The sequence below is a fragment of the Cynocephalus volans genome, chromosome 3 (assembly GCF_027409185.1).
Source record: "Cynocephalus volans isolate mCynVol1 chromosome 3, mCynVol1.pri, whole genome shotgun sequence".
Taxonomy (NCBI): Eukaryota; Metazoa; Chordata; class Mammalia; order Dermoptera; family Cynocephalidae; genus Cynocephalus; species Cynocephalus volans.
Window position 1 is genome coordinate 80,507,374 of NC_084462.1, and position 26,472 is coordinate 80,533,845.

The following is a 26,472-nucleotide window of genomic DNA, read 5'->3' on the forward strand; positions in this document are numbered from 1 at the left end:
TCTTATTCTGGATGTTTTTTCTTGTTTCACTGTGTTCTCTAATTGAGTCTTCCTTTATTTCTTCAAGTTTTCTTCACTTGATCTTAGCCAAAAGGCCGAGAAGCGATTTTCTTCAAGTTTTCTTAAGATCATTGCTCAAAATTCTTTTTCAGACATTTCAAGGATTCCCTGTTCCATGGAGTCTGACTTTCGGTGGTGTCATTTCTTCTTTATTGTTTGTACTTCTAGTGTTTCTTGCTGGTGCTTGGTCATTTGGTAGGGGGTTTGCTTCTTCTGTTACACTGAGGTTGGCTGTGGAGTGGCCTTGGTTGCTACTGTGGGGGGTGAATTGTCTTACTTAACAGTAGGTGTGGTGGTGGTTATGTTAAACCAACTTGGTTCCCATTCTAGATTCTGTGGTCGTAGAATAAGCCCCTAACATGTGGAGTTCTGCTGGGCCAAACTTTGTGGGTTGGATTTGTAGGCTGGTGCTCCCCCCTGGGTCTGAGGTGGGATGAGGGGCCATGTGGAGCCACGCAGTTCTGCTGGCTGTCTGGCACTGGCAGGCTCACCTGCGTGGTGCCAGTTCGGGGCAGTTGAGTGGGGCCTACAGCTCCCCCCCTTGCCTGGATCCAAGGCGGTGGGGTGGGGGGGGTGTATGGAGCTGCATGGTTCGCTGGCTGGCTGGCACCAGTGGGCTCACCTGCGTGGTACCTGTTTGGAGCAGCGGGGCAGGGTCTGGAGCTCCCCCCCTGCCTAGGTCCAAGGCGGTGGGGTGGAGGGGCCATGTGGAGCCACATGGTTCCCCTGGCTGGCCGGCCTAACAGGTTGTCTTCTATACCAGCTGTTCAGAAGGGGAAAAGACCATGGAGGATCCTGGGTAGTTACTTCTGCTCATCTTCCTTCAGCTAGAACTTGGTTGTGTGTCACACCTACCTTGGAAGAGAAAGGGGGATAATTTATTCTAGATTGGTGCTCAGGAATGAGGAACATGTTTGGTCAATGACTGTCAAACTATACCAAGAATAAAATTGTTTGTTTTTTCAAATAAAATCTTTGAAAATTTAAAAACTTTTTTTTTTTTAAAACTAGTTAAGTGATTGATAAGTGCAGGTGTGAAGGGCCTTTGGGAAGGTTATATATTTTGGTAAACAGATTATTCCCACTCACTCCCGCTACTCCATATGCTTTTTAAAGAAATGTTTGGTGGCCATGAGGTGTGAGGGATGGGCAGACCAGGTGTGGTGGACATTTGGGAATGTTCATCTGAAAACTGGCTTTAAATATTTAATCACAGGGCTTTTCTTTTGAAAGTCTAAGGTGAATGGTTAAATAGTTTTTATTTGAGAGTAAAGTCATTTCTATATGTTCTCGTGTCTCTGCTCATGTCCTGTGTGAGAGAGAACAGTTCTGGTTATGGGGGTTATTAAGATGGTTTAAGAAGCTTCATAATAAATTAGATCTGTAGTTAAAAATAGGTGTTTTTTGGGAGGGATATCTAATTCAACTCTATAAGAATTTCATCAAGTGTTAAATATATGTTTTATTCATTGAACTTAATTAGCCTAAGGTGAATATTAAAATAGGTTATTAGGTTAAGTATTGAATCTGTTCTAACAAATCTAAATTAAGACACAACAAACTGACTCATAAGGAAATGAATAAGCACACAAAATAATTGAATCATAATTTAGTTGGTCATCACACTGGAACAGAAATTAAAATAAATTTTTGACAGTATATAAATTGCTATCATTCATTTTCTGTGGTAAAATATTTTGTATTTCAGTACTCTGGGAGCATTTTTAAAACTTATTTGCCTAGTCACTATTTGAGTTAGCAGCAGAATTTATCATCATACACATTATTGTCTTGTAAGAAATAGACAAACCATTTTCTTATCCATGATTTAAGGGAAATCTAGCCAAAGAATCATGCCCCATTTTTAGTTACTAGGGACTGAACTATCCCAGTATTGAGGCAAAATAGTACAAAATGATGGATGTATAAATAACTAATATCAAACTATAAACTTAACTTTATGTAAGAGTTAAAACCACTAGCAGAATTCCAAGGGATCAAATTTGTTAACTGCATAAGAGATTTCTGTATGTGTGTGTGTGTGTATACACTTGTAATAAATTAACACCACATATCTACTAAAAGATGAGAATTGAAAATCTTGGTATATTACACTGTAAAACTTTTAAGCCTTTATTGTAGAATCTTATTCAATTTATGTTACATGGTATTATATTTTGACTTTTCCAAAGTCAGTTTTTGAAATGGCAAAATAAAAATATATCAGTTTTTTTCTTGTTCAACACTTAGTAGTGTTAGTTTTCCACTTCAAAATCATTTAAACTTGTTCCATAGATATTGCAGTCCTAACTTTGTTTTGAAAATTTGAAGCCTACAAAGAAGTTAAAAGAATTGTACACAGTGAGCACATATATCTTTCCCCCAGATTTGCCAATTTTTAACATTTTGCACCACCTTCCCCATATACTTTTTTGGAGAATCATTTGAAAGTAGGTTGTAGACATCATGAAACTTCACTGCTAAATACTTCATGCATCTCCTGAGTATGAATATTTTCTTAAAGAGCAACAATAATATTTCAGTCCTAAAAGATTATCACTCATTCAATAATATTGTTTAATATACAGTCTGTAAAAATTCTATAAAATCTATCAAATTTCTCCAGTTGTCCAAAAAGTACCTTTTTTGCATTTCTTTATGATGTCTCTGTTAGTGTCTTAATTTATGCCAGGCTCTCCCACTCTCCACTTTTTCTGTTTTTAAATGATGTTGCTTTATTTTTCTTACGTCTAGGTCAGTGAATTATAGAATGTTCTTACTTCCCGGTGTGTATGATTGTTGACTCATGATTAGATTCAGTTAATATCTTTTGGCAAGAATACTGCCTAGGGGAAGCGGGGCATTTCTTACTGCATCACAACAGAAGGCATATAACAGCAGGTCGTCCTGCTATTGGTAATGCTAAATTTGATCACTTGGTAAATGAAGTGGTAAATCACTGTATTTCTGTGGTCTGAAGGTACCATTTTTCTTTATAATTAATAAGTAATCTGTAGGGTAACACTTTCAGAGACTATGTATATCCTGTTCCCTCACAGCTTTCACCTACCTAATGGTTTTAGCATCCATTGATATTCCTTGCCTAAATCAGTTTAGACATGTGGGGTTTCAAAATGGTGATTTTAATTGTTATTCCTTTCACATTTATTGATTGAATTTTACAGTTGTTACAATCTTGAACTCTGATAAAAGCTAATTTAAATCAGAGCTGTTAAGCAAAGCAGAGGGATAAATACTGTATGTACTCACTCATAAGTGGGACCTAAGAGAAAAAGAAGGAAGGAAAAAAAGACCACGGTGGTGCGTTGGACTTGCAGAGGGAGAGAACATACCTAGGGATACAAAGTGGAGTGGGGAAAGGGGGTGGGGAGTGAGGTTGTGGATAATTGGGATAATTGAATGGGGGACATGGGGTATAATCACAATTTGTGGTAGTGGACATGCTGCCAGTATGGATCTGGCCATCACATCTTGGGCACGGGTGGTGACAATTAGCTTTGTACCCCATGAATATTTATAACCAATTAAAAAAAAAGGAATTAGTGAAATGATATAAACGTTTGTGACCTAGAAAAAAAAAATCAGAGCTGTTATATCAGTGTAGGTAGGTTGTTCATAACCCCTTCTTCCTACTGCCAGTTTAGATTTGTATTCCCGTTTTTAACTAGTATTTCAAATGAAACACTAGTGTCCATTTGAGGTTCTAGATTTTCTGAAGAAACTACCTGCAGTATATAATCATATTGCTGTGTATTACACTTACAAACTGCTTAGGGATGTTTCGGTACTTCCTCTTATACCCATGTCTTGGTATTTTATTTTGCCAGTTCTCTTAATTGTGGTTAGTAGATTGAATTACAAAATATGTTCATTAACTAAGGAGGACCTTGACAAGGGAGAACTATGTAGAACTTTGAGAGAGGAATAAACTTTTAAATGACCAAGCTAAATCAAACAGTTGTCTGGAAATAGAACCATTCAGTTTAGGATAAATTAATCACTGCTTAATTATGATGAGAAAACAAATGATAAAATAGTTATTGGTTTGTAAAGCATTCACTTGAATTACACACTGAATAAATTTTAAACTCAGTCTACTTTCACCATGCCATGGAGCATGTTTCCAGGTCACTTTTCCTTGAGTCCAGTTGGTATTCATGGAAGGAATTGAAGCCAAATATAATACTTTATTAGTCTAGTTGTAGTTCAGGTTGAGAGGGCTTTTTACATTTGCAGCATAGGAAATTCAATGTGTCTGTAGGGAAACTTATAAATTACAAATAAGGTAAATTGCATTCTTAAGATGCTTTATATATCTAAAGTGGAAAAGGTTGGGAAAGTTAAATCCAGAGTAAAGAGTGATTATTGTTCTTTTTAAAAATTTGCAAATCATCCATAGGACAGAAAGCTAAAGACCAGTGATTTTTACTGAGGGAGAACTTAGGAAACTGCCAGTTTTAAAATTAAAATGCCTGGCATAATGCTTTTCCCATAGGTGCTGAGTAGCATTTATGGCTTTCATAAATTTTGACAGTTCATTTTTTATTTATAAGATAATTGATTATATCTAAACATGTGACAATAATGATATTTCTTCATGTTTCAGACTATCCCCATAAATATGGTCCACAGGGGGGCTGTGCAGATCATTCTGTATTTGAAAGGATGAGGAAATACCAGATGACTGGAGTAGAGGAAGTAACGCAGGTAAAGATTTTAACATTAGTTTGCATTTAAAAAATGGAAAGGAACTTGGGCATGTGTTTCTGCACTTAAAAATGTATGTTCTAGAATTTCTGAAAGATTTATACCGACGTGGGGAAATATTTGTATTTTTTAATGCTCAAGAGGCTAGAAAATTTGCCAATAATAAAGAGGTGGTGCTGAGATTTGAATACAAATCTGTGTGACTCAGCATTATGTTACTTGTACAAAATATACTCTGTCTTACATGTTCTATCATAAAATTTAAAAACTTAAATCTGAACTTATGTTTTATATAAATATAGATATTTGTAATAGTGTTAAAAGAAAGGTGACTGTATTAGTCCTTTTCTGTTGCTTATAACAAAATACTCAGAACTGGGTAATTTATAAGAAAACAAAATTGATTGCTTAGAGTTTAGCAGGCTGGGAAGTCCAAAGTCCAGGGAACACATCCAGTGAGAGTCTTAGTGGTGGCAACAGTGACCCAGCAGCCTCACATGGCAGAAAATGCAGAACAGAGAAAGAGATAGTTCCTCATGCACTATTCTTTTAAAGCCCTCAGAACCATGCCCATATCTGCCATTATTAGTCCATTCACTACAATATGGTCCTGCCTTTCAATGACGATAATAGGATTTCCCACCCTCTTTACACTTGTCACAGTGGGGATAATTGTTTTGGAGGGACATTCAACCCAAGGCAGTGAACAACTGGCCCTGGTCTGGCTGGGGGTTCCCAGTTTTAATGCTGAAAGTTCTATGTCCCTAGACAAACCAGGATGGCTGATCACTGTAGTAGAAATATCAGTGCTTTTGATATTTCAATTGTATGTTTTTTGCCATTTGACTTTTGTTCTTTTATTCTTTTTTTTTGGCCTTCTCCTTCTTTTAGGTGACATATAGCTATTCAAAACATAAGTTCAAAAAAACCCCCATTTTTTCTTATATGAGAAAAGATTTCTGATATATTTTGGACACCCTTTGTAAAAGTAGTAGGGTGGAGTAATGTTTCTTGAGCCATGCAGATTTGTATTCACATCTATTTCTTGATTTGCAAAATGGCATAAACAGTTCTATTTCAGGTAACTCTTTCTTGAGTATTGAGATTTTATTCTTGTATTTATTGAACAAATATGCATTGATCTTTTGCCCTATGTTAGAGACTGTGGTAGATTCTGGGAATATGTGGTGATTAAGATGAAGGCTTGTTTTCAAAAAACTTTTAGTTTAATTGGAGACACAGAGAAACAATCAAGGTAGTAAGAGATAGAGAAGATTAAGCACAGGTGATACTCAACACAGAAGAAGAATTGCTAACCTAGCCTTTGAAGTATTTGAGGGCAATAATCAGAAACTAAAAGAATAAACGGGAGTTAGGTTAGCCATGAGCAAATGGAAGGAATATTCCAAGCAGGAGGAACAGTACATAGAAAGGCCAGAGAGATAGAACTGTAAATAATCTTTAACTTTGGGGTGGAGTCCAAGACTGGAGTCTGGGAGAATAATTAGAAGTTATTTGCAGTTATCCAGTTGAGAAGTGATAGTGGCTTTATCAGCAATGTGGATAGAGGGGACCGAGATTTCAGATTGCTAGATATGATAGGAGAGTTTAGCACAGTGGCCTGATATAACATTACTCTACAAAAGTAGGTTGCATTTATATATATCAGCAGTAGACTACCAGAAATGTAACGAAAGATGACATTATTAATAGTATCAGAATATATCACATGTTGCAGAATAAATGTAACAAAGAATTACAAGACCCATATGAGGAAAATCATAAAACTTTTATAAGAAATAAAGAATTGATTTTAAATAAATGGAGAGATATATACTGTTAATAGGAAATAATATTTAATATCATAAAAATGTCAGTTCTCCCCATATTGAATTATAACTCAATGCAAGTCAAATAAAAATCACAACAGACTTATTCACAACATCCAGTGGGTATAAAATGTTTTACAGAAAAGTAAGGACTAAAGTTGAGCCCATCTAAAGGTGGTGAGCAGGAAAGAGAGATTTACCCTAGAAGGTATAGACTGATGGAAATTGAGAGTGTGATATTAGCACAGTGATGAACAAATTGACTAGGGGAATCAAATAGAGTGCTCAGGAACATACCTACACCTGTATGAACTTTTGTTATGTGGTAGAGATGTAATTTCAAATCAGTGAGGAAAAGTAAGGACCATTGAATAAATGGAGTCAGAAAAAATGTTTATCCATTTGGAAAAAAATGAAGTTGGGTCTTCATCTCACATCTTATTTAAAACAAAACTATAGATGGATTAAAGTATTAAATGCCTAAAATAAAAACTTTGAAACTATTAGAGTGCAGATTTCTCTTTCCAGCTATTTTGGAGTAACTTGTATCCATCTAGGCCTTGTGCAAAAAACAACTGGAAAACTGAAAACATATGTGAAACAATTGTTTTCAAACATTGGAGAACAGGCAGTGCAGTACTGAGATCTCTGAAAGTGAAGAAATAAGTATCTCTGATTTTCCTGACTGACTGGAGTCCAACTTTCATGTATGGCACAGGGAAGTGGATCTCAGGAAGAGGAAGTAGTACACAGCAGTCTTGCTGATTTGAAGGGTCAGAAGTCAAAGTTCAGGAATGCTGAGATGTCTGGATTTAAGGCCAGGGTACTTGAGAGGGAAGAGATATGCTGAGAAAGAGCTCCAGATACCTGCATGGAGGTTACCTCAAATCTTAACTGAATACTAAGCTGTACCTGCACAGGGTGAGATTCTATGAAAAAAAACTACTGGGGAATCTGTGAACGACTTATCAGAAATTACACTTGATAGAGATCCCAAGCCATGGTAGGAGTAGGACTAACCTAGCCCTAAAGTAATGGTTACTTCACATCAGTCCTAACCAAGCAGAAAAATAAGCCTCAAAAAAGTCAAGGTGATTTTCAAATAAATTAGCTGCCTGTCAGAAGAAAAGCTCAATCATATTTGTCAGAGGAGGACACTAAATATGGATACTCAAGAATGTAACATTCACAACATCCAGCATTCAAAGAACATTTCTGGGTGACAAGAAATTGAATATGATCCATAATTAGGAAAAAATACCCACTCAGAAACAACCAGAAATTACAGGCATTAGCAGATAATGATTTTAAAATAACTATTATCAATATGTTCAAAGAATTGAAGGAAGACATGAACACACAGAGGAGATAATATAAATTATAATAAAGAACCAAATAGCACTTCTAGAACTGAAAAATTTGTTATCTGAAGTGAGAAATTTAATGGATAGGCTTAAGAGCAAATTAATTACTGCAGAGGTCAACATGAGTAAATGCAAATAAAGGACAGTAAAACAAATAGACACTCTCCAAATCTAAATAGAGAGAGAGAAAATAATGAGTCCAGGAGGAGGAGATGTGGAAAAAAATATTTAAGAATTAATGCCTCCAGATTTTTAAGATATGAAGAAAAATTTCAATCCGTGATTCAAGAAGCTCAAAGAAACTCAGTCAGGATAAACACAAAGAAAACTATACTAGGGTATATTATAATTAAATTATTGGAAAAAACCTGGAAATAAGAAAATTATACAAGCAGCCAAAGAAAAGAAAATGCATTTACATACAGGGGAATAACAATAAGTATAACTGCTGACTTCTCATCACAGTGCAAACTGGAAGATATAGAATGACATCTTCGCAATATTGAAAGAAGACCTGTCTAACTTGGATTCTATATTCTGTGAAAATAATGTTTCTTAAAATGAAGGCAAATTAATTGTCTTTTTAGACAAACAAAAACAGAGAATTTGTCTCTAGCAGTTCTACAATTGCAAGAAATATTAAAGGAAGTTCTTTAGGTAGAAATAGGATATCAGATCTATACAAAGAAGTGAAGAGCATAAAATAGTAAATATGTAGGTAAATATAAAGGAATTTTTTTTTTCATTTAAAAAATGTCTTCAAGAGATTATTACTTAAATCAACATAATAATGTATAGTGGGTTTTTGTAATATACAAATAGTCAAAATTTCTGACAGTAGCACAAGGGACCCGAGAAGGAAGAATGGAAGTATATTGTTGTGTTTCTCATGCTATAGGTGAAGTGTTATAATTTTGGCAGTAGACTGTGCTATGTAAAAGATGCATATAGCAAACTCTAATACAGGAGTCAGCAAACTACAGCTTATGGGTCAGCTGTTTGTTTTTGGAAGTAAAGTTTTATTGGAATACAGTTATACCCATTTATCAATATATTTTCTATGGCTGCTTTTGCACTGTAGTGGCAGAGTTGAGTAGTTGTGACAGAGACCTTTTGGTCTGAAAGTCTAAATGTTTACTATAAGGCTTTTTGAGAAAAAGTTTGCGGTAATATCCCCTGCCCTGGAGCAATCACTGGGGAAAAAAAAAAAAGAGAGAGTTGGTAGGCCAATAAAAGAAATCAAATGTAATTGAAAGTACTCAGTTAATGAAAAGAAGGTAGGAAAAGAGAAAACAGGAGCAAAAAACAGATGGGACAAATAGCAAGTAAATACCAAGATGGAAAGTTTGAATCTAACCATATCAGTGATTACATTAAATGTGAATGAACTACACACATTAATGAAAAAGCTGAGATGATTAGAGTGATTAAAAAAGCAAGACAAAATCCATCTTAAAAGAAGTGCAATTTAAATGTAAAGATAGAGTTTAAAAGTAAAAGGATCCAAAACAGTCATCATATAAGCACTAATCATAAGAGTGTTAGAGTGACCATACAATATCAAACAGTATATTTCAGTTCACAGAATATCACTAGAGACAAAGACATCTCATAATGACAGAAGTGTCACTATTGAGAAGAAATAACAGTTTTAAATGTTAGTTAATAGAGCTATGAAATACATGAAGGAAAAATGACAAAATTGAAAGGAGAAATGGATAACCCCACTAATTATAGTTGGAGATCACACTCATTTCTTAGTAGACAACTTTATGGATTGATAGAGCAAATAGACAGAAAATCTGTAAGGATATAGAACACTTGAACACCACTAGCAAACATCCTGACCTTATTGACATTTATAGAACTCTGCGCTCAACAATGGCAGAATACACATTCTTTACAAGTGCACAGGGGACATTTATGAAGCATATACTAGGTCATGAAACAAGTCTTGATAAGGTTAAAAGGATTGAAGTTACACAGAATAGTTTCTTAAGTCTCAAGGGAATTAAATTAGATATCCACAAAACCTGGAAAATCCCCCAATAATTTGGAAATTAAGCCACACACTTCTAAGTAATGTAGTTTGAAACCATTTTGAACTGAGTGATAACAAAAACACAACGTATTTGTGAGTTTCAGATAAAGCAATACTTAAAGGAGAATTTAAAGCTTTAAATGATCATATTAGAAAAGAAGATCTAGAAAATAATCATACAAGCATCCACCTTAAAGAGCTAGACAAGGAAGTACAATTTAAAATCTTAAGTAGAAGGAATAAAGAAAGCAACAGGTAAGAGTAGATAGATATCTTTCAGGTAGAAGATAAGCACAGAAAGATGAGTTGAAAATATTGATATAATTGATAAACTTCTAAGCTATTCTAAACAAGAAATAAAGAGAAAACACACACAAATTAACAATATCAGAAATGAAAGAGGGGATATTTCTGTAGACACTGGTAGTTTAAATACATATTTTGGACACCTTGAGCCTGTATCAATTTAATAGACAAATTCCTTTAGAGACAAATTAGGAAAAACAACACAAGCAATAGTAGAATGTGTGTGAGTGTGTATGAATGAGGTTAAACTGGTTAGTAATTTTCTATCAAAGAAAACTTCAAGCCCAGATACAACTTTACTGTTGAATTCAAATACTTAAGAAAGAAAAAATATCAATCTTAAGTCATTGTTAAAGTCCTCAAGAAAGTAAAGAAGGGAAAACTTTTCAACACATTTTATGAGGCCAACATTACCTTGACTTTCATACCAGACAAAGACATTACAAGAAAACTAATGGACAGGCCAGTATCCCTCATAAACATAGATGTAAAATTTCTTGACAAATGATTCTAAAAGCTATATTGGAATGTAAAGGACCTAGAATAGCCAAAACAATTTTCAAAGAAAAGAACAAAACTGAAGGATTTATACTACCTATTTTAAGACTTACTATAAAACTACAGTAATCAAGGTAGTGTCATCTTGACGTAAGGGTAAACATATAGATCAAAGAAATAGAATACGGTCTTTATGGTCAGTTGATTTTTAAAGGATCCCAAGGTAATTTAAACTTAAAAAGAACAGTATTTTCAACAAACAGCACTGGAACAATTGGATATCCATATGAAAAAAAAAATTTATCCTCACCTACATTTCACATCTTATACAAAAATTAATTCAAAAGTAGTAATAGAACTACATGCACAAGCTAAAACTACAACTTGTAGGAGAAAACAGGAGCAATTTTTGTGACTTTGGGATAAATAACAATTTCTTAGGGCACAAAAATACCCTAACAAAAAAAAAATGTATAAATTGGACTTCATTGAAATTAAAAACTTTGCCTCAAAAGATACAGTATAAGAAAATGTAAAAACAAGCCATGGACAAAGAAATCTGTAACTGGTTGTGATCAGTTAATGTAAACACCGCCGCACTTGGACCACATAACTCCATTTTTTAAAAATGCACAAACCCGAATTAAAAAATGAATGAAGCATTTGAAAAGACACTTCATAAAAGAAGATATCAAAAATATTTTGGATTATGAGGTAGAGAAACACTTTGAATAAGACTTAAAATCTTTGACTATAAAAAAGATTGAAAATTAAGAGTGAAAGACACCTTAAAGTGAAGACTGAAAGATATCTTAAAGTGAAAACAAGTTATAAATTTTGAGAAATATTCACAATGCATAAAATTAATAGAGAATTGTCTTTAAGTAATAGAGAAGTATTTCTTCTGCTTAGAACAACTAATAAAAACCAACCTGGCCTCAAAATATAAATATTTAAAACATATATAAATGTTTATATATGTGTCTACATGTATGTGTCTGTGTCTGTGTGTGTGTATCTATTTGAAAGAATTGGAAAAAATAACACAGCTTTGAAGAATTATGGGGCCAAGATCTTAGAAAAAATGTACATCTAAAAGGTGAGCTTGGAATTTGGGGCTAACTTTTCTCTAGGAATGTCTTCCAGTTCCTAAAGAGATACCTGAGGTGAGCAGAACTGTCCAGACTCATGAGGCCAAGGATAAAAATATTGTTTAGGGCCTGCCCAGAAGAACTTAGATTGGGACCTTGAAGGGTTGCTTGCTAGGAGTAAGGGTGAATCAAAAAGTGTCCAGTGTCCCTTGATGAGGATTGAAGTTTCACATTATATCTTCTTAGTCCCTGATTGGATTAAGGTGATCCAGAATTACCAGTATACCAAGCCTAACTACTTGTCAGAAATGAAAATAAATCTCTTGAGAAAGATAGCATCACCTGAAGACTCAAAATTATATTTGTGGTTTTTCATATATATTATCTGGTACTCAGTTCAAAATAACCAGAATATATGAACAAACAAAATAACATGATGGAAGAACAAGAAAATAAAGAGACAAAGGAAACAGAACTTAAAGATATCTGTATAATGAAATTATCAGGCATAGACTTTAATGTGTTCAAGTATGTAAAGACAAAATTTTAAATTTCAACAGAAAATTGAAAATGTGCAAAATGACCTGGTGGAAATTTTAGAATTGAAAAATGTAACAACAGAAATTAAGAATTTGATGGATTTAGATGTGAATGGTATGTCATAAGAAAATAGAGCAAACCACTGAAAAACCAAAGGATGTAAAATACAGAAAAGGGCATGAGACGTAGATGACACATTAAAAAGATCTAACATATGTATAATTGAAGTCCCAGAAGGAGAAAGATGGAGAGGCGAATAAGGACAGATAATGGCTGAGAATTTTCCAAACACAACAGAGGGAAATTCAGTAAGCCCTGTAATTAGGGAGGGATAAATATATTGAAAACAATACCTTAGCACATTATTCAGAAAAGTCTCAAAACTAAAGATAGAATCTTAGGGCCGAGCCTGTGGCGCACTTGGTAGAGTGCTGCGCTGGGAGCGCGGCGACGCTCCCGCCGCGGGTTCGGATCCCATATAGGAATGGCCAGTGCGCTCACTGGCTGAGTGCTGGTCACGAAAAAGACAAAAAAAAAAAAGAATCTTAAAAGCAACCAGTGGAAAAAAATCTAATCGCTCAAAGAAATCACAGTAAAAATGGCAGCTCATTTCTCATTGGAAACACTCGGAACCAGAATACAGTGGAATGTGCTAAAACTGTAAACCTAGAATGATGTACTCAGTGAAAATATAAGAGTAAAATAAAGACATTTCAAAGTAAGAATATAACCATCAGACTACACTAAAAGTTTCTTTTTCCAACGAAAAGATGGTGGGCTCAGATGATAACTCGTAGGTGCAGGATTGAATGAAGAACACCACAGTGGATAATTCTAAGTGGATATTGATAATGCATACTATAAAGCTTTAATAATAACAGGTTGTAGGGTTGTATGTATCTGTATGCTGCATATTTGTAGATAGAGGGAAGTAAGTTGGGAGAGAGGAAAATGTAATTAAAGTGCTCTGAGGTTCTTGCATTTTTTGTGAACAGGTAAAGAAAGGTTCTTATGTATATTTAACTTTGGTAGGTCAAGGATTATGTTGTTATCTCTAGGTTAACTTCTAAAAAAGTTAGTAAAAAGCTAATTGAAGGAATGGATAAAATAATAAAAACCAAAAATCCAAAAGAAGGTAAGAAAGGAGAGTATATAACAGGCATAAATAATAAATAATAAAATTGTAGATTTATTTGTAGATAAATAATAAAATTGTAGGTTTAAACCCAAATATATTAGTAATTATATTAAAGACAAATGGATTACATGCACCAATTAAAGGTAAAGATCATCAGACTGGATTTAGCAAAAACAACACAAACTTTGTTTTACAAAAATTTCCCCTAAAATATAAGGATCTAGAAAAGTTGAAAGTACAAGGATGCAAGACAAAATTTGCTGACTCCAGCAAAAATTATATTAACATCAGACAAAGTAGGTTTTAAGGCAAAAAAGCATTACTAAACTAGGTATGTCATAATGATAAAAGGTTCAGCTCCCCAGGCTGTTAAAAGTCTTAAATTTCTGCCCATAATACCATAACTTCAAAATACATAAAGCAAAACTCAACAAAACTAAAAGGAGTTTAGAAAGATCATATAATGGGAGATTTTAATCCATTTCTCTATAACTAAGAGAACAGTCAGACAAAAAATAAAATCCAGTAAAGATGTGGAAAATCTGATCCACTTGAGTAATAAACTTGACCACTTTTATGTTAATTTCTCTACTTGGAAGACTCCTTCATATTTAAGATTGACTTCTTAATTTAAAATTTTTCTTTAAAGATTATTTTCACATTAGAACATTGTTTTTTTTTTTTTTTTCTGGAGAAGAAAATCTAGCATATATAACTTCAACAGTAGCTAAGATTAACATAACTCCTTTTTGTGTAGAATAATATGATTGTAAGTATGAACTGCATTTCACAAATATTTGCACTTGAAATGCTTCTCAATATCATTTATAAATTCTACAGACTGGCACCTAGAGACCATCTAAATGAAAATCCTGAGCAAAATAGCATTAAAAGTACACGTAGGAGGCATTTACCCCAAATATTGTTCTATTTAGGACTGTAGTATCTAGCTTTTTCAGTAGTATTGGTACCCAGCTATAATACAAACTTCCAAAAAAAATAAATTTTATTGTGTGTATTCAAGGTATATAACGTGATGTTACGGGATGGAAATATTTATTTATTTTTTTAATTTTATTATGTCGATATACATTGTGGCTGATTATTGTTGCCCATCACCAAAAGCTCCCCCCCTCCTCCCTCCCCCCTCCCCCCCAACAATGTCCTTTCTGTTTACTTGTCGTATCAACTTCAAGTAATTGTGGTTGTTATATCTTCTTCCCCCACCCCCGGTTTTGTGTGTGTGTGAATTATATATTAATTTTTAGCTCCCACCAATAACTGAGAACATGTGGTATTTCTCTTTCTGTGCCTGACTTGTTTCACTTAATATAATTCTCTCAAGGTCCATCCATGTTGTTGCAAATGGCAGTATTTCATTCGTTTTTATAGCTGAGTAGTATTCCATTGTGTAGATGTACCACATTTTCTGTATCCACTCATCTGATGATGGACATTTGGGCTGGTTCCAACTCTTGGCTATTGTAAAGAGTGCTGCGATGAACATTGGGGAACAGGTATACCTTCGACTTGATTTCCATTCCTCTGGGTATATTCCCAACAGTGGGATAGCTGGGTCGTATGGTAGATCTATCTGCAATTGTTTGAGGAACCTCCATACCATTTTCCATAGAGGCTGCACCATTTTGCAGTCCCACCAACAATGTATGAGAGTTCCTTTTTCTCCGCAACCTTGCCAGCAATTATCGTTCAGAGTCTTTTGGATTTTAGCCATCCTAACTGGGGTTAGATGGTATCTCAGTGTGGTTTTGATGTGCATTTCCCGGATGCTGAGTGATGTTGAGCATTTTTTCATATGTCTGTTGGCCATTTGGATATCTTCCTTAGAGAAATGCCTACTTAGCTCTTTTGCCCATTTTTTCATTGGGTTGCTTGTTTTTTTCTTGTAAAGTTGTTTGAGTTCCTTATATATTCTGGATATTAATCCTTTGTCAGATGTATATTTTGCAAATATTTTCTGCCACTCTGTTGGTTGTCTTTTAACTCTGTTAATTGTTTCTTTTGCTGTGCAGAAGCTTTTTAGTTTGATATAATCCCAATTGTTTATTTTTCCTTTGGTTGCCCGTGCTTTTGGGGTCGTATTCATGAAGTCTGTGCCCAGTCCTATTTCCTGAAGTGTTTCTCCTATGTTTTCTTTAAGAAGTTTTATTGTTTCAGGGTGTATATTTAAATCCTTAATCCATTTTGAGTTCATTTCAGTATACGGTGAGAGGTATGGATCTGGTTTCATTCTCCTGCATATGGATATCCAGTTATCCCAGCAAGATTTGCTGAAGAGGCAGTCCCTTCCCCAGTGAATAGGCTTGGTGCCTTTGTCAAAGATGAGATGGAAGTAAGTGTGTGGGTTGATTTCTGGATTCTCTGTTCTATTCCATTGATCCATGTGTCTGTTTTTATGCCAGTACCATACTGTTTTGGTTATTATAGCTTTGTAGTATAGCTTAAAGTCGAGTAGTGTTATGCCTCCAGCTTTATTTTTTTTGCTCAGCATTGCTTTGGCTATGTGTGGTCTTTTATTATTCCATATAAATGTCTGGATAGTTTTTTCCATTTCTGAGAAAAATGTCTTTGGAATTTTGATGGGGATTGCATTGAATTTGTTTATCACTTTGGGTAGTATGGACATTTTCACTATGTTGATTCTTCCAATCCAAGAGCATGGGATATCTTTCCATCTTCTTGTATCCTCTCTAATTTCTCTCAGCAGTGGTTTGTAGTTCTCATTATAGAGATTTTTCACCTCCTTGGTTAACTCAATTCCTAAGTATGTTATTTTTTTGGTGGCTATTGTAAATGGGCAGGCTTTCTTGATTTCTCATTCTGCATGTTCACTATTGGAGAAAAGAAATGCTACTGATTTTTGAGTGTTGATTTTGTATCCTGCTACTGTGCTGAAATCATTTATCAATTCCAAGAGTTTTTTTGTATAGGTTTTAGGCTGTTCGATATATAGGATCATGTCATCTGCAGACAGGGACAGTTTGACTTCCTCTTTTCCATTCTGGATGCTCTTTATTTCCTTCTCTTCTCTGATTGCTCTGGCTAATATTTCCAACACTATGTTGAATAGGAGTGGTGAGAGTGGGCATCCTTGTCTAGTTCCTGTTCTTAAAGGAAAAGCTTTCAGCTTTTCCCCATTCAGTATGATATTGGCAGTGGGTTTGTCATATATAGCTTTAATTATGTTGAGAAACTTTCCCTCTATACCTAACTTATATAGGGTCTTTGTCATGAATGAGTGCTGAACTTTATCAAATGCTTTTTCAGCATCTATAGAGATGATCATATGGTCCTTGCGTTTGACTTTATTAATATGGTGTATCACATTTATTGATTTGCGTATGTGGAACCAACCTTGCATACCTGGGATGAATCCCACTTGATCGTGGTGAATAATTTTACGTATGTGTTGCTGTATTCTGTTTGCTAGTATTTTAGTGAGGACTTTTGCATCTATATTCATCAAGGATATCGGCCTGTAGTTTTCTTTTTTGGTTATATCTTTACCTGGTTTTGGTATCAGGATGATGTTTGCTTCATAGAATGAGTTTGGGAGATTTGCGTCTGTTTCAATCTTTTGGAATAGTTTGTAAAGAATCGGTGTCAATTCCTGTTTGAATGTTTGGTAAAATTCTGCTGTGTGAATCCATGTGGTCCTGGGCTTTTCTTTGTTTGGAGCCTTCTGATAACAGCTTCAATCTCCTTTAGTGTTACTGGTCTGTTCAAATTTTCTACATCTTCATGGTTCAGTTTTGGGAGCTTGTGTTTGTCCAGAAATTTATCCATTTCCTCCAGATTTTCAAATTTATTGGTGTATAGTTGTTTATAGTAGTCTCGAATGATTCCTTATATTTCAGATGAATCAGTTGTAATATCGCCTTTTTCACTTCTAATTTTTGTTATTTGAGTCTTCTCTCTTCTTTTTTTTGTTAGCCATGCTAATGGTTTGTCAATTTTATTTATCTTTTCAAAAAACCAACTTTTTAATTCATTGATCTATTGAATTGTTTTTTGGGTTTCAATTTCATTCAGTTCTGCTCTGATCTTAATGATTTCTTTCCGTCTGCTAACTTTAGGTTTGGATTGTTCTTGTTTATCTAGTTCTTTAAGGTGAAGTGTTAGGTTGTTCACTTGCCATCTTTCCATTCTTCTGAGGTGAGCATTTAATGCAATAAATTTCCCACTTAATACTGCTTTTGCAGTATCCCACAGGTTTTGGTATGATGTATCATTATTTTCATTAGTTTCAATAAATTTTTTGATTTCCTGCTTGATTTCTTCTTGGACCCATATGTCATTAAGTAGAATGCTGTTTAATTTCCATGTGTTTGTATAGTTTCCAGAGTTTCGTTTGTTATTAGTTTCTAGTTTTAATCCATTGTGGTCTGAGAAAATACATGGGATAATTCCAATTCTTTTGAATTTATTGAGACCTGATTTGTGACCTAAAATGTCATCTATCCTGGAGAATGATCCATGTGCTGATGAGAAGAATGAATATTCTAAGGTTGTTGGATGGAAGGTTATGTAGATATCTGCCAATTCCAATTGGTCTAGAGTAATGTTTAGATCTTGTGTTTTTCTGCTGATTCTTTGCCTAGATGATCTGTCTAATATTGACAGTGGGGTGTTCAGGTCCCCTGCTATTGTGGTATTAGTGTCTATTTCCTTCTTTAGGTCTAATAGAGTTTGTTTTATAAATCTGGCTGCTCCAACATTGGGTGCCTACATATTTACGATTGTTATGTCTTCTTGATGGATCAGTCCTTTTATCATTAAGTAGTGTCCCTCATTGTCTCTTTTTATGGTTTTTAGTTTAAAGTCTATTTTGTCAGATATAAAAATAGCTACTCTAGCTTGTTTTTCTTTTCTGTTTGCATGGTAAATCTTTTTCCATCCTTTCACTCTTAATCTATGTGAATCTTTATGGGTGAGGTGGGTCTCTTGTAGGCAGCATATAGTTGGGTCCTCCTTTTTGATCCAGTCAGCCAGTCTGTGTCTTTTGATTGGGGAATTTAAGCCTTTTACATTAAGAGTTGTTATTGAAAGGTGTTGATTTATTCCTAGCATTTTATTGGTTGTTTGGTTGTCTTAGGTGTCTTTTGTTCCTTGCTTTCTGATTTACTGTTTGGTTTCTGTGTTTGTTGGTTCCTTAGGTTGTAGATAGTGTTTTTGTTTGCTTGTTTTCTCTTCATGGATGCCATTTTTATTATACTAGTGGGTATTGATTTTTCTTGGGTTTTTATGGCTGTGGTAGTTATTTTTCAGGAACCAAACCCAGTACTCCCTTGAGGATTTCTTGTAAGGGTGGTCGTGTGGTAGTGAACTCCCACAGTTTTTGTTTGTCTGAGAAATATACTGTTTGCCCTTCATTTTGGAAGGATAGCCTTGCAGGGTAGAGTATTCTTGGCTGGCAATCTTTGTCTTTTAGTATTTTGAATATATCATCCCATTCCTTTCTAGCTTTCAGGGTTTGTGATGAAAAGTTTGATGTTAGCCTGATTGGGGCTCCCTTATAGGTGATTTGATGCTTCTCTCTGCAGCTTTTAAGATTCTCACTTTGTCTCTGAGTTTTGCCAATTTGACTGTAACATGTCTTGGAGAAGACCTTTTTGGGTTGAATACGTTTGGAGATCGTTGAGCTTCCTGGATCTGAAGATCTGTGATTTTTCCTATACCTGGGAAGTTTTCTGCCACTATGTTGTTGAATATGTTTTCAATGGAATCTCCATTTTCCTCCCCTTCTCGAATACCCATGACTCGGATATTTGAGCCCTTAAGGTTGTCTGATATCTCTCTCAGATTTTCTTCAATGTCTTTGATTCTTTTTTCTTTCTTTTTGTCTGCTTGTGTTATTTCAAACAGCCCATCTTCAAGTTCAGAGGTTCTCTCTTCAACTTCGACAAGCCTGCTGGTTAAACTCTCCGTTGTGTTTTTTATTTCGCTGAATAACTTCTTCAGTTCAGCAAGTTCTGCTACATTTTTTTTCAGGACATTGATTTCCTTGTACATTTCCTCTTTCAGATCCTGTATACTTTTCCTCATTTCATCATGATGTCTAGCTGTGTTTTCTTGTATCTCATTCAGTTTCCTTAGAATTATAACTCGAAATTCCTTGTCAGTCATTTCAAGGGCTTCTTGTTCAATAGGATCTAGAGTTTGAGATTTATTAACTTTTGGTGGTGTACTTTCTTGATTTCTTGTATTTCTGGTATCTTTTTTTTGATGTTTATTCATTGTGGTAGGGGGTTTCACAGTCCACCGGTTTTTGACTATTGACTAACTAAGATGTTGCTATGGTTGCCAATTTGGTATGGCTACCTCCGTGACTGCTCAGTTGGCCTTTAGTGCCTTGTGTGTATGGTTGCCTCAGGTCTTGGGCCTCTCTGGGGAGCCACCTTTCTGGTCAGCTTGGACTCTGTTGGGTTGCTGGGTCACGTACCACAGGGTTTGTGATCTCTGTTGAGCTTTCACTTCCCGTGCAGGAGTTCTCCGTGTTCCGTGTGCTCTGGCCCGGGCTGTTGGATCGTGCAGTGGTGACCCCACAGGGTGTGTGGTTTCTGTCGAGTCTCCGCCTCCCTGGCTGCACGTCTCCCCACTCTGTGCGCACTGGACTGGGCTGGGACGTTTCTTCTGCAACCCTCGTGTATCAGCTGGGCCTTCAAGACCCTGCTCGGTACCGCCTCGCCCAGGACGTCTACCAGGTTTCTGGTAGGCACAGACGACCGGTCGCTCTGGGTGCCTTTGTAGCACTGTGTAGATCTTTCTCGGGACTTATCACCTTCCTCCTGGTATCGCGGTTATTTGTGTACTTGTCTTATCTCCCACACCAGAGTGTGAGCTCCTCAGGGGAGGAGCCCACAGCACATGGTTCACCTTTGTATCCCCCCAGCCCAGACGAGTCCAGTGCCCGCCTGCAGACAACTCTCCGGCTGGTTTAAGCGGACTTGGGAACTCTCCTACCACACTGTTCCCAACCAGAAATTGGTTAGGCGTTTTTCCGAACTGGTGGCCGCAGAGATGGTATCTGCCTCCCAGTAACAGGAAGTTTACCGGGGGCTGGAGTCCACGGTGTGGTGGAGTGACGGTCGGCCCTGCCCGTACTTCCTTGCCCTCCCGACACTGGCCGGGGACGCCCCACGTCACCAGCCCCGCCAGAGAACCATGGAGGGAGTGGGGGGGCAGCCAGCCCGCAGGCCCCGGGAAGCCCCGCGCTGGGGCAAGCATGTGGGAAGGCTCAGTGAGGAGCCGAGCCGGGCCGGAGCTGCCACCACCTGAGAAAATGGAGGTAGCCCCGGGGCGGTGAGTGGCCCGGTGATGCAGGCGGAAGCCGGGTCGGCTTCAGCCCCCTGAGCAGGGCCAGGCCAGGGGTCAGTCACAGGGCCGTGCCAGGTCGGGCGCTCACTCTCTGCCTCTGGTTTGTTGCCTTCCCCGTTCTTGGTTCCCGCCGCCTCGGGCTGCCTGCTTGGTCTCGCGGCGCGGGTTGGGCGCTCCCAGGAATCTTCTTTTATGCCGGCCTGAAACCTCGAATCATGAATAGGGCAGCTGGCCGCCTTCAGCGCGGCCCTGGCCTCCAGGATCCTGTCTGCATCCACAGCAGCCCTGGCGCCATGTTCCCTGTTTAGAGACTCGCTTATGTAGCTACGAAACAGTTCTTTTTCTGTTCCATACTTCAAAGCTGTTGCCTGTAAATGAGGCTGCCTCTCCTGCCGAGGGCAAAGTGGCAGTCAGCCCCCACAACCGGCCACCAGCAGCGGTCCTCCCTTAAGAGATGGCAAGAGGAAGGTCCACAAGTTTCCCGGCTGCCTGAGGCCCAGTGGCCGCCTTTTCCACCTCAGCTACTCTGCGCCAACCGCCACAGCCACCGCCATCTTGAAATGATGGGATGGAAATAAACAGCAAAATGTTTACTGTGGTGAAGCAAAGTAATATATCCATCATTTCACATAATTACCCAATTTTTGTGTGTATTGGTGTAATACAAATTTTTAACTTTGTATATGTTCACATGGAATTATCAAGGGAAAAGGTAGATATAAAAGGTGAGTGTAAATTTGGAATTGTGGCTTAAAATTTAATTTGCGTTCTGTTTTACTGTGTTATCAAAATTCACTTAAGATGGTGCTTTTAGATGTTGACAAATATTTGACTGCTTGCTTAGATTCAATAACAGTGGTAATTATTTAAAGAAATACTTATTGGGTATCTACTGTTTCCTGCTAAGTTTGTGTTAGGTGATAGCAATATAGTGAGCAGATAGAGATAGTTTCTTTTTTCTGGAACTTATATTCTAGTAGTGGTTGAAGTGATGGTGGTGGGCTGGAGGCAGAAATTAAGCAAGTAATCATACAAGGTTGTACTGTGTAAGGGACATGGGTATATGGTTCTGTGAAGTAGTATAATGGATGAATTGATCTTCTCTAAGTCTGAAGAAAGACATTAGAAGAGGCAACATTAGCATGTGCAAAGACTGTGGCAGGAGATGGACTGTGTTGGAGGATTGGAAAGAAAGCTTGTGTAGCTATACCAAAGAAGGTTGGGTAATGTAGTAGGATCTCTCTGTGAAGTAATATGGAATGAGAAGAAGCTGTACAGGTAAATAGAGGCTATGCAGTGTTGATTCAGTGGAGCATGTATAGAATTTGGGGCTTTATCCTTAGAGCAATAGGAAGACATTGAAATACTCTATGTAGCAAGTGGGTATTCAAATTTGCATTTCAGAAAAATTGCAGTATGAAATATAGATTGAAAGCTAATAGTAGATCTAGATTGATTAAATCAATCTTATTGCAGTACTCCAGATAAGAAGTAATGGTAGTTTGGACCAGAGTGGTAGAGGCAGAGATAATGGGAAGATTCCCTAGGTATTTACGAGATAAGTTGGACAGGACTGGGTGGTAGATTGGGTATTAGATGGGAGGTAGAGGATGATGTCAAAGCATTATAAACTACTGTAAGATATGCTTTTGATTTAAATGAATACATATTAAGAGGATCGTTTTAAGAATGTTTAAAATTGAAGGAGTTGCTTGACTAAATAAGTCATCTATACGGAGAATATTATGAGACTAAAAGTGATGTTTATGAAGAATTTTTAATGGCATTGGAAACTTTGGTGTTACATAATAAAGCAGAGTATGAAATTGTTTATAATATGTATTCTTAACCATATAAAATTGTGATACTGAAGCATGCTATTTGTCAGAAATGACTGTTTTTCACATATAGACACCTCAAGAACAACATGCTAATGGTCCAGAACTTCTAAGGAAAAAACGTACAACTTCAGCTGAAAAAAATACTTGTCAGCTTTATATTCAAACTGATCATCTGTTCTTTAAATATTATGGAACACGAGAAGCTGTGATTGCCCAGGTATTTATAATTATGCACTATTTAAAGAGTTCTCATATTGTTTTGTTATACCTATGTTTTCCTTTAAAAATTAAAGGAAAGTTAATGAGCGTATATCTCTTTTAGGGGGCAAAAAGGGTATGTATTTTCAGTTGTGATGTGATAAAATATTTAAGATAAGTTGTTGCTTTGTGTTGCTTCGCCCCCCACGGATTTGTCACCCCACTTCCTCTGGGTGATGGAGATGCAAAGGATTACTCAAAGCCCATCTCTACTGAGCAGTGAGAGGCCCTGAAATGGTTAATCTCCTGCAGGGACCCTCAAGAGAGAGGGATCCCTTCCTTGGGAAATTAACACCGAATTGGAGTTCTCTTCCTGCATTTATTTTCCAGACCAGGAAGTTACAGGAAGAGACATAGGTGGGGTTATAGTTTAACAGTATAGGCTGGTAACTTTCAGTGAAACATGCCAGATGACATTCCAGTAGACAATTAAGTGGTCCTATCAACAACAGTTTGATCTTAGCAAACATTTCTTCTTAACTGCAATTCTCAGTATCTTTACATAACAATCAGTAACTAATCTGTCTTTGAGCCAGCAACCTGCTGTGCCACAATCCTTATCTTGCAACAGAGACTTATACCCTGAGGGAAATTTCCAGTCCTCTGCAAGGTCAATATTTGAAACTGCAAGGCTTTGGAAAACCAGGCCCTGTGAAGTACATATGCTTTATAGTATATTCCACAATAAGTACACAGGTAACTGAAAGACCAGTTAGGATATTTTAGTGTCATTTAAAAGAGGGATATAAGAAAATGATTTCCTGAAGGAGATGATGACACCAAAGCTTAGCTTTGAGAGTTGAATTTTCATTTGCGGTCATGAAGGAGGGAAGGATAGAAGAATCCTTCCAACCGTGAGTGTTTAATTTCTATTCTGTTTTCTCATTGAACTTAGCACTTTCTAATTTACATTATTATTTGCACTTGTGTCTTCATGAACCTTATTAAAATATACAAGTTTGAGGGTATCTGTCAAAATGTCCTTCATGTTGAAAGTACACAGTGAGAAAATGATTAATGCACTTTTGACTCAAAGGATTTGAGACTGAGGATGGAGGTACCACTAGTATAAATGATGAATTCATTTTGGTTGCAGGGGTGAGCTTGTTTTTAGACATGTGTAAAAACCGGGTGATCATTCTTTTAGGATATTGAAAATGTAGATCTGGATCTTGGGGAAGGTTAGCCTTGAGCTTTCTGCATGGAATTAAAGAGTACAAAAGAGTTCAAATGTGGGGGAGAGAATGAAATTGAAAGAGAAGAAACTAGGGGATATCTGTATATAGTGAATATGATGAGGAAGAGAAACTAGTAAAGAAAAATATAACATTTAGAGAGGTAGGAAATTGGGATTAGCCAAGGAACAAACAAGTTTTAAGATCACTAATTGAATTACATTGCAGAGATATCAAAGAAAATGATTACAAAAACTAGTTGATTTTTAGTTGCTAGATTATTGATGAACTTTAAGCAAACTTTTGGTAGAGTTGTAGGGATGAAAACATTGCAAACAGTAAGGAATGAGTTGGCAGAGGGAGTGAGGATTTCAAGAAATGTGAAAAATAGATTAAAAATATGGTGGCTTAGAAATAACGTGAAATATTTGGGGATAAAGAGGGTATAGGGGAATACATGAGCAAGTTAGTAGGAAGAGAAAACAGTTCGGTAGAGAAACAATGTAAGATATAAGAGAAAGAAATACATTGGTGTTCTTGAATATCCACAATGTCTTTTGAAGAAAAACTACATTCAGTAAGGATTGGGGTCAGGAATAAAGAAAAATTATCGTTTAAGGAAGAGTTACACTTTGCAGAAGATAGGGATGGATAAAGATAGGGAAATTGAAGGTAAGGAGAGGGGGAAGTCAAGATGAACTCTCAGTAAAGTATGAGGTATAATCATCTATGTAGAAATGTTTGAACCACCACTGTTGGAAATGGAGTTGAAATAGTGAGAATTGGATAAGGGAATTGCTAGGACCTAGCCGAGTGAGGTTAAACAGCATGAATTTGTGATGGATCCTATCAGTACTATTATGATTTTCATTAACAATGTTTGGCAACTTGGGCTACTTTTGAAATCATTATTAATGCTTTTACTTGACTATCTTATTTTATATTTATATAGTTTTTTTGAACGTAGATTTGAAAGTATACATACATATTTTCACATCAAAGGTAGTGAGAGTGCTTTTTGTCAGTGAAGTTGGGGAGGTTGTATATGGAGTGGTTTAGAAGCTGGTGAGTTTAGTTGGGAGTCAGTTAGGTAAATATGTGCTTTTGGTGTTATATCACTGTGCTTAACTCTTTTTAGAATTTAGCAAAATCTGTCAAATCTTTGGTTTTTTTGGTGGCTGGCTGGTAAGGAGATCCGAACTCATTGGCTTTGAGTGTTATAACACCGTGCTCTAACCAACTGAGCCAACTGGCCAGACTGAATTTAGCAAAATCTGAATGTTTCTTTTTAATATTTGTTTTATCTCTCTCCTCCCATCCCCCACTTAGTAAACCTCTATAAATTTATAAGGACCTTCTCTATTTTGTTCACCACTACATCTGCAGCACCTAAAACAGTGCCTAGTATATAAAAATGGTCAATAAAGCTTACAGAATATGTACTAGTGGAGCAGTCGAAGGACTAAAGTCAGGGAATGACTGAGTGTCCTGATATTATAAGGAAAACTTTTTCAGAAAATGTTTGGGCTGAGTCTGAAGGACAAATAAAGATTACCTAGGCATAACTAAACAGCATGTGAAAAGGCATAAATGTGGACCTGGTAGGATGGATTGAGAGTTTTTATATGGCTGAAGCAAGAGTGCATGTTTATTTTTGGCCAGAGAAGAATCTGGAAAGACATAGAATCTCTCCTCTTAGGCCCAGCTCACTAATTTTTTTTCATACTCTGTCCAGTTTATGATGGTAGACATTTTAAAATTTGAATGTGGTGGAGCATGAATAATTCTTGATTTTGGAAATATAAATTTATAATCTTTTTATATTTCAACATTGCCTCTAAAATGTTGTTTTTTTTAAATCAATAGATATCCAGTCATGTTAAAGCGATTGATACAATTTACCAGACCACAGACTTCTCTGGAATCCGTAACATCAGCTTCATGGTGAAACGCATAAGAGTAAGGAACTTCAGTAGTTAAAAACATTAAAAAAGCGAAACAGTAAGGATCATGTTTACAAAAAGAAAAATGTTTTCCTTTTATTCATTTTTATGCATTAAATAGTTTAAATTAAATTGTATCTGCTGATGTAGTTTATCTTTACTCTTGGGTTTTACACATACACATACACACGCACACACAGAGATACTTGGAATTATGATTTAAGAATTAAATCTAAAGGGCCTTGATCTGGACTATAGTAGAGTTAAAGCAATACTGTTTCCTACCTAACCAATTAACACACCATTAGGAAAGCCCTAACCT

General features: G+C 36.3%; 1 protein-coding gene across 2 annotated transcripts in view; it reads left to right on the forward strand.

Annotated features, from left to right (window-relative positions):
- ADAM10 (ADAM metallopeptidase domain 10) overlaps positions 1-26,472 on the forward strand; it is a 158,277-nt gene that overhangs the window by 88,864 nt on the left and 42,941 nt on the right. The window contains exons 5-7 of one of the 2 annotated variants that reach the window (XM_063089440.1): positions 4,688-4,788; positions 22,845-22,991; positions 26,074-26,166. In XM_063089440.1, the coding sequence (XP_062945510.1) occupies positions 4,688-4,788; positions 22,845-22,991; positions 26,074-26,166 (341 nt within the window). The remainder of the gene's footprint in view (positions 1-4,687; positions 4,789-22,844; positions 22,992-26,073; positions 26,167-26,472) is intronic. The other variant, XM_063089441.1, reaches the window with a different exon arrangement.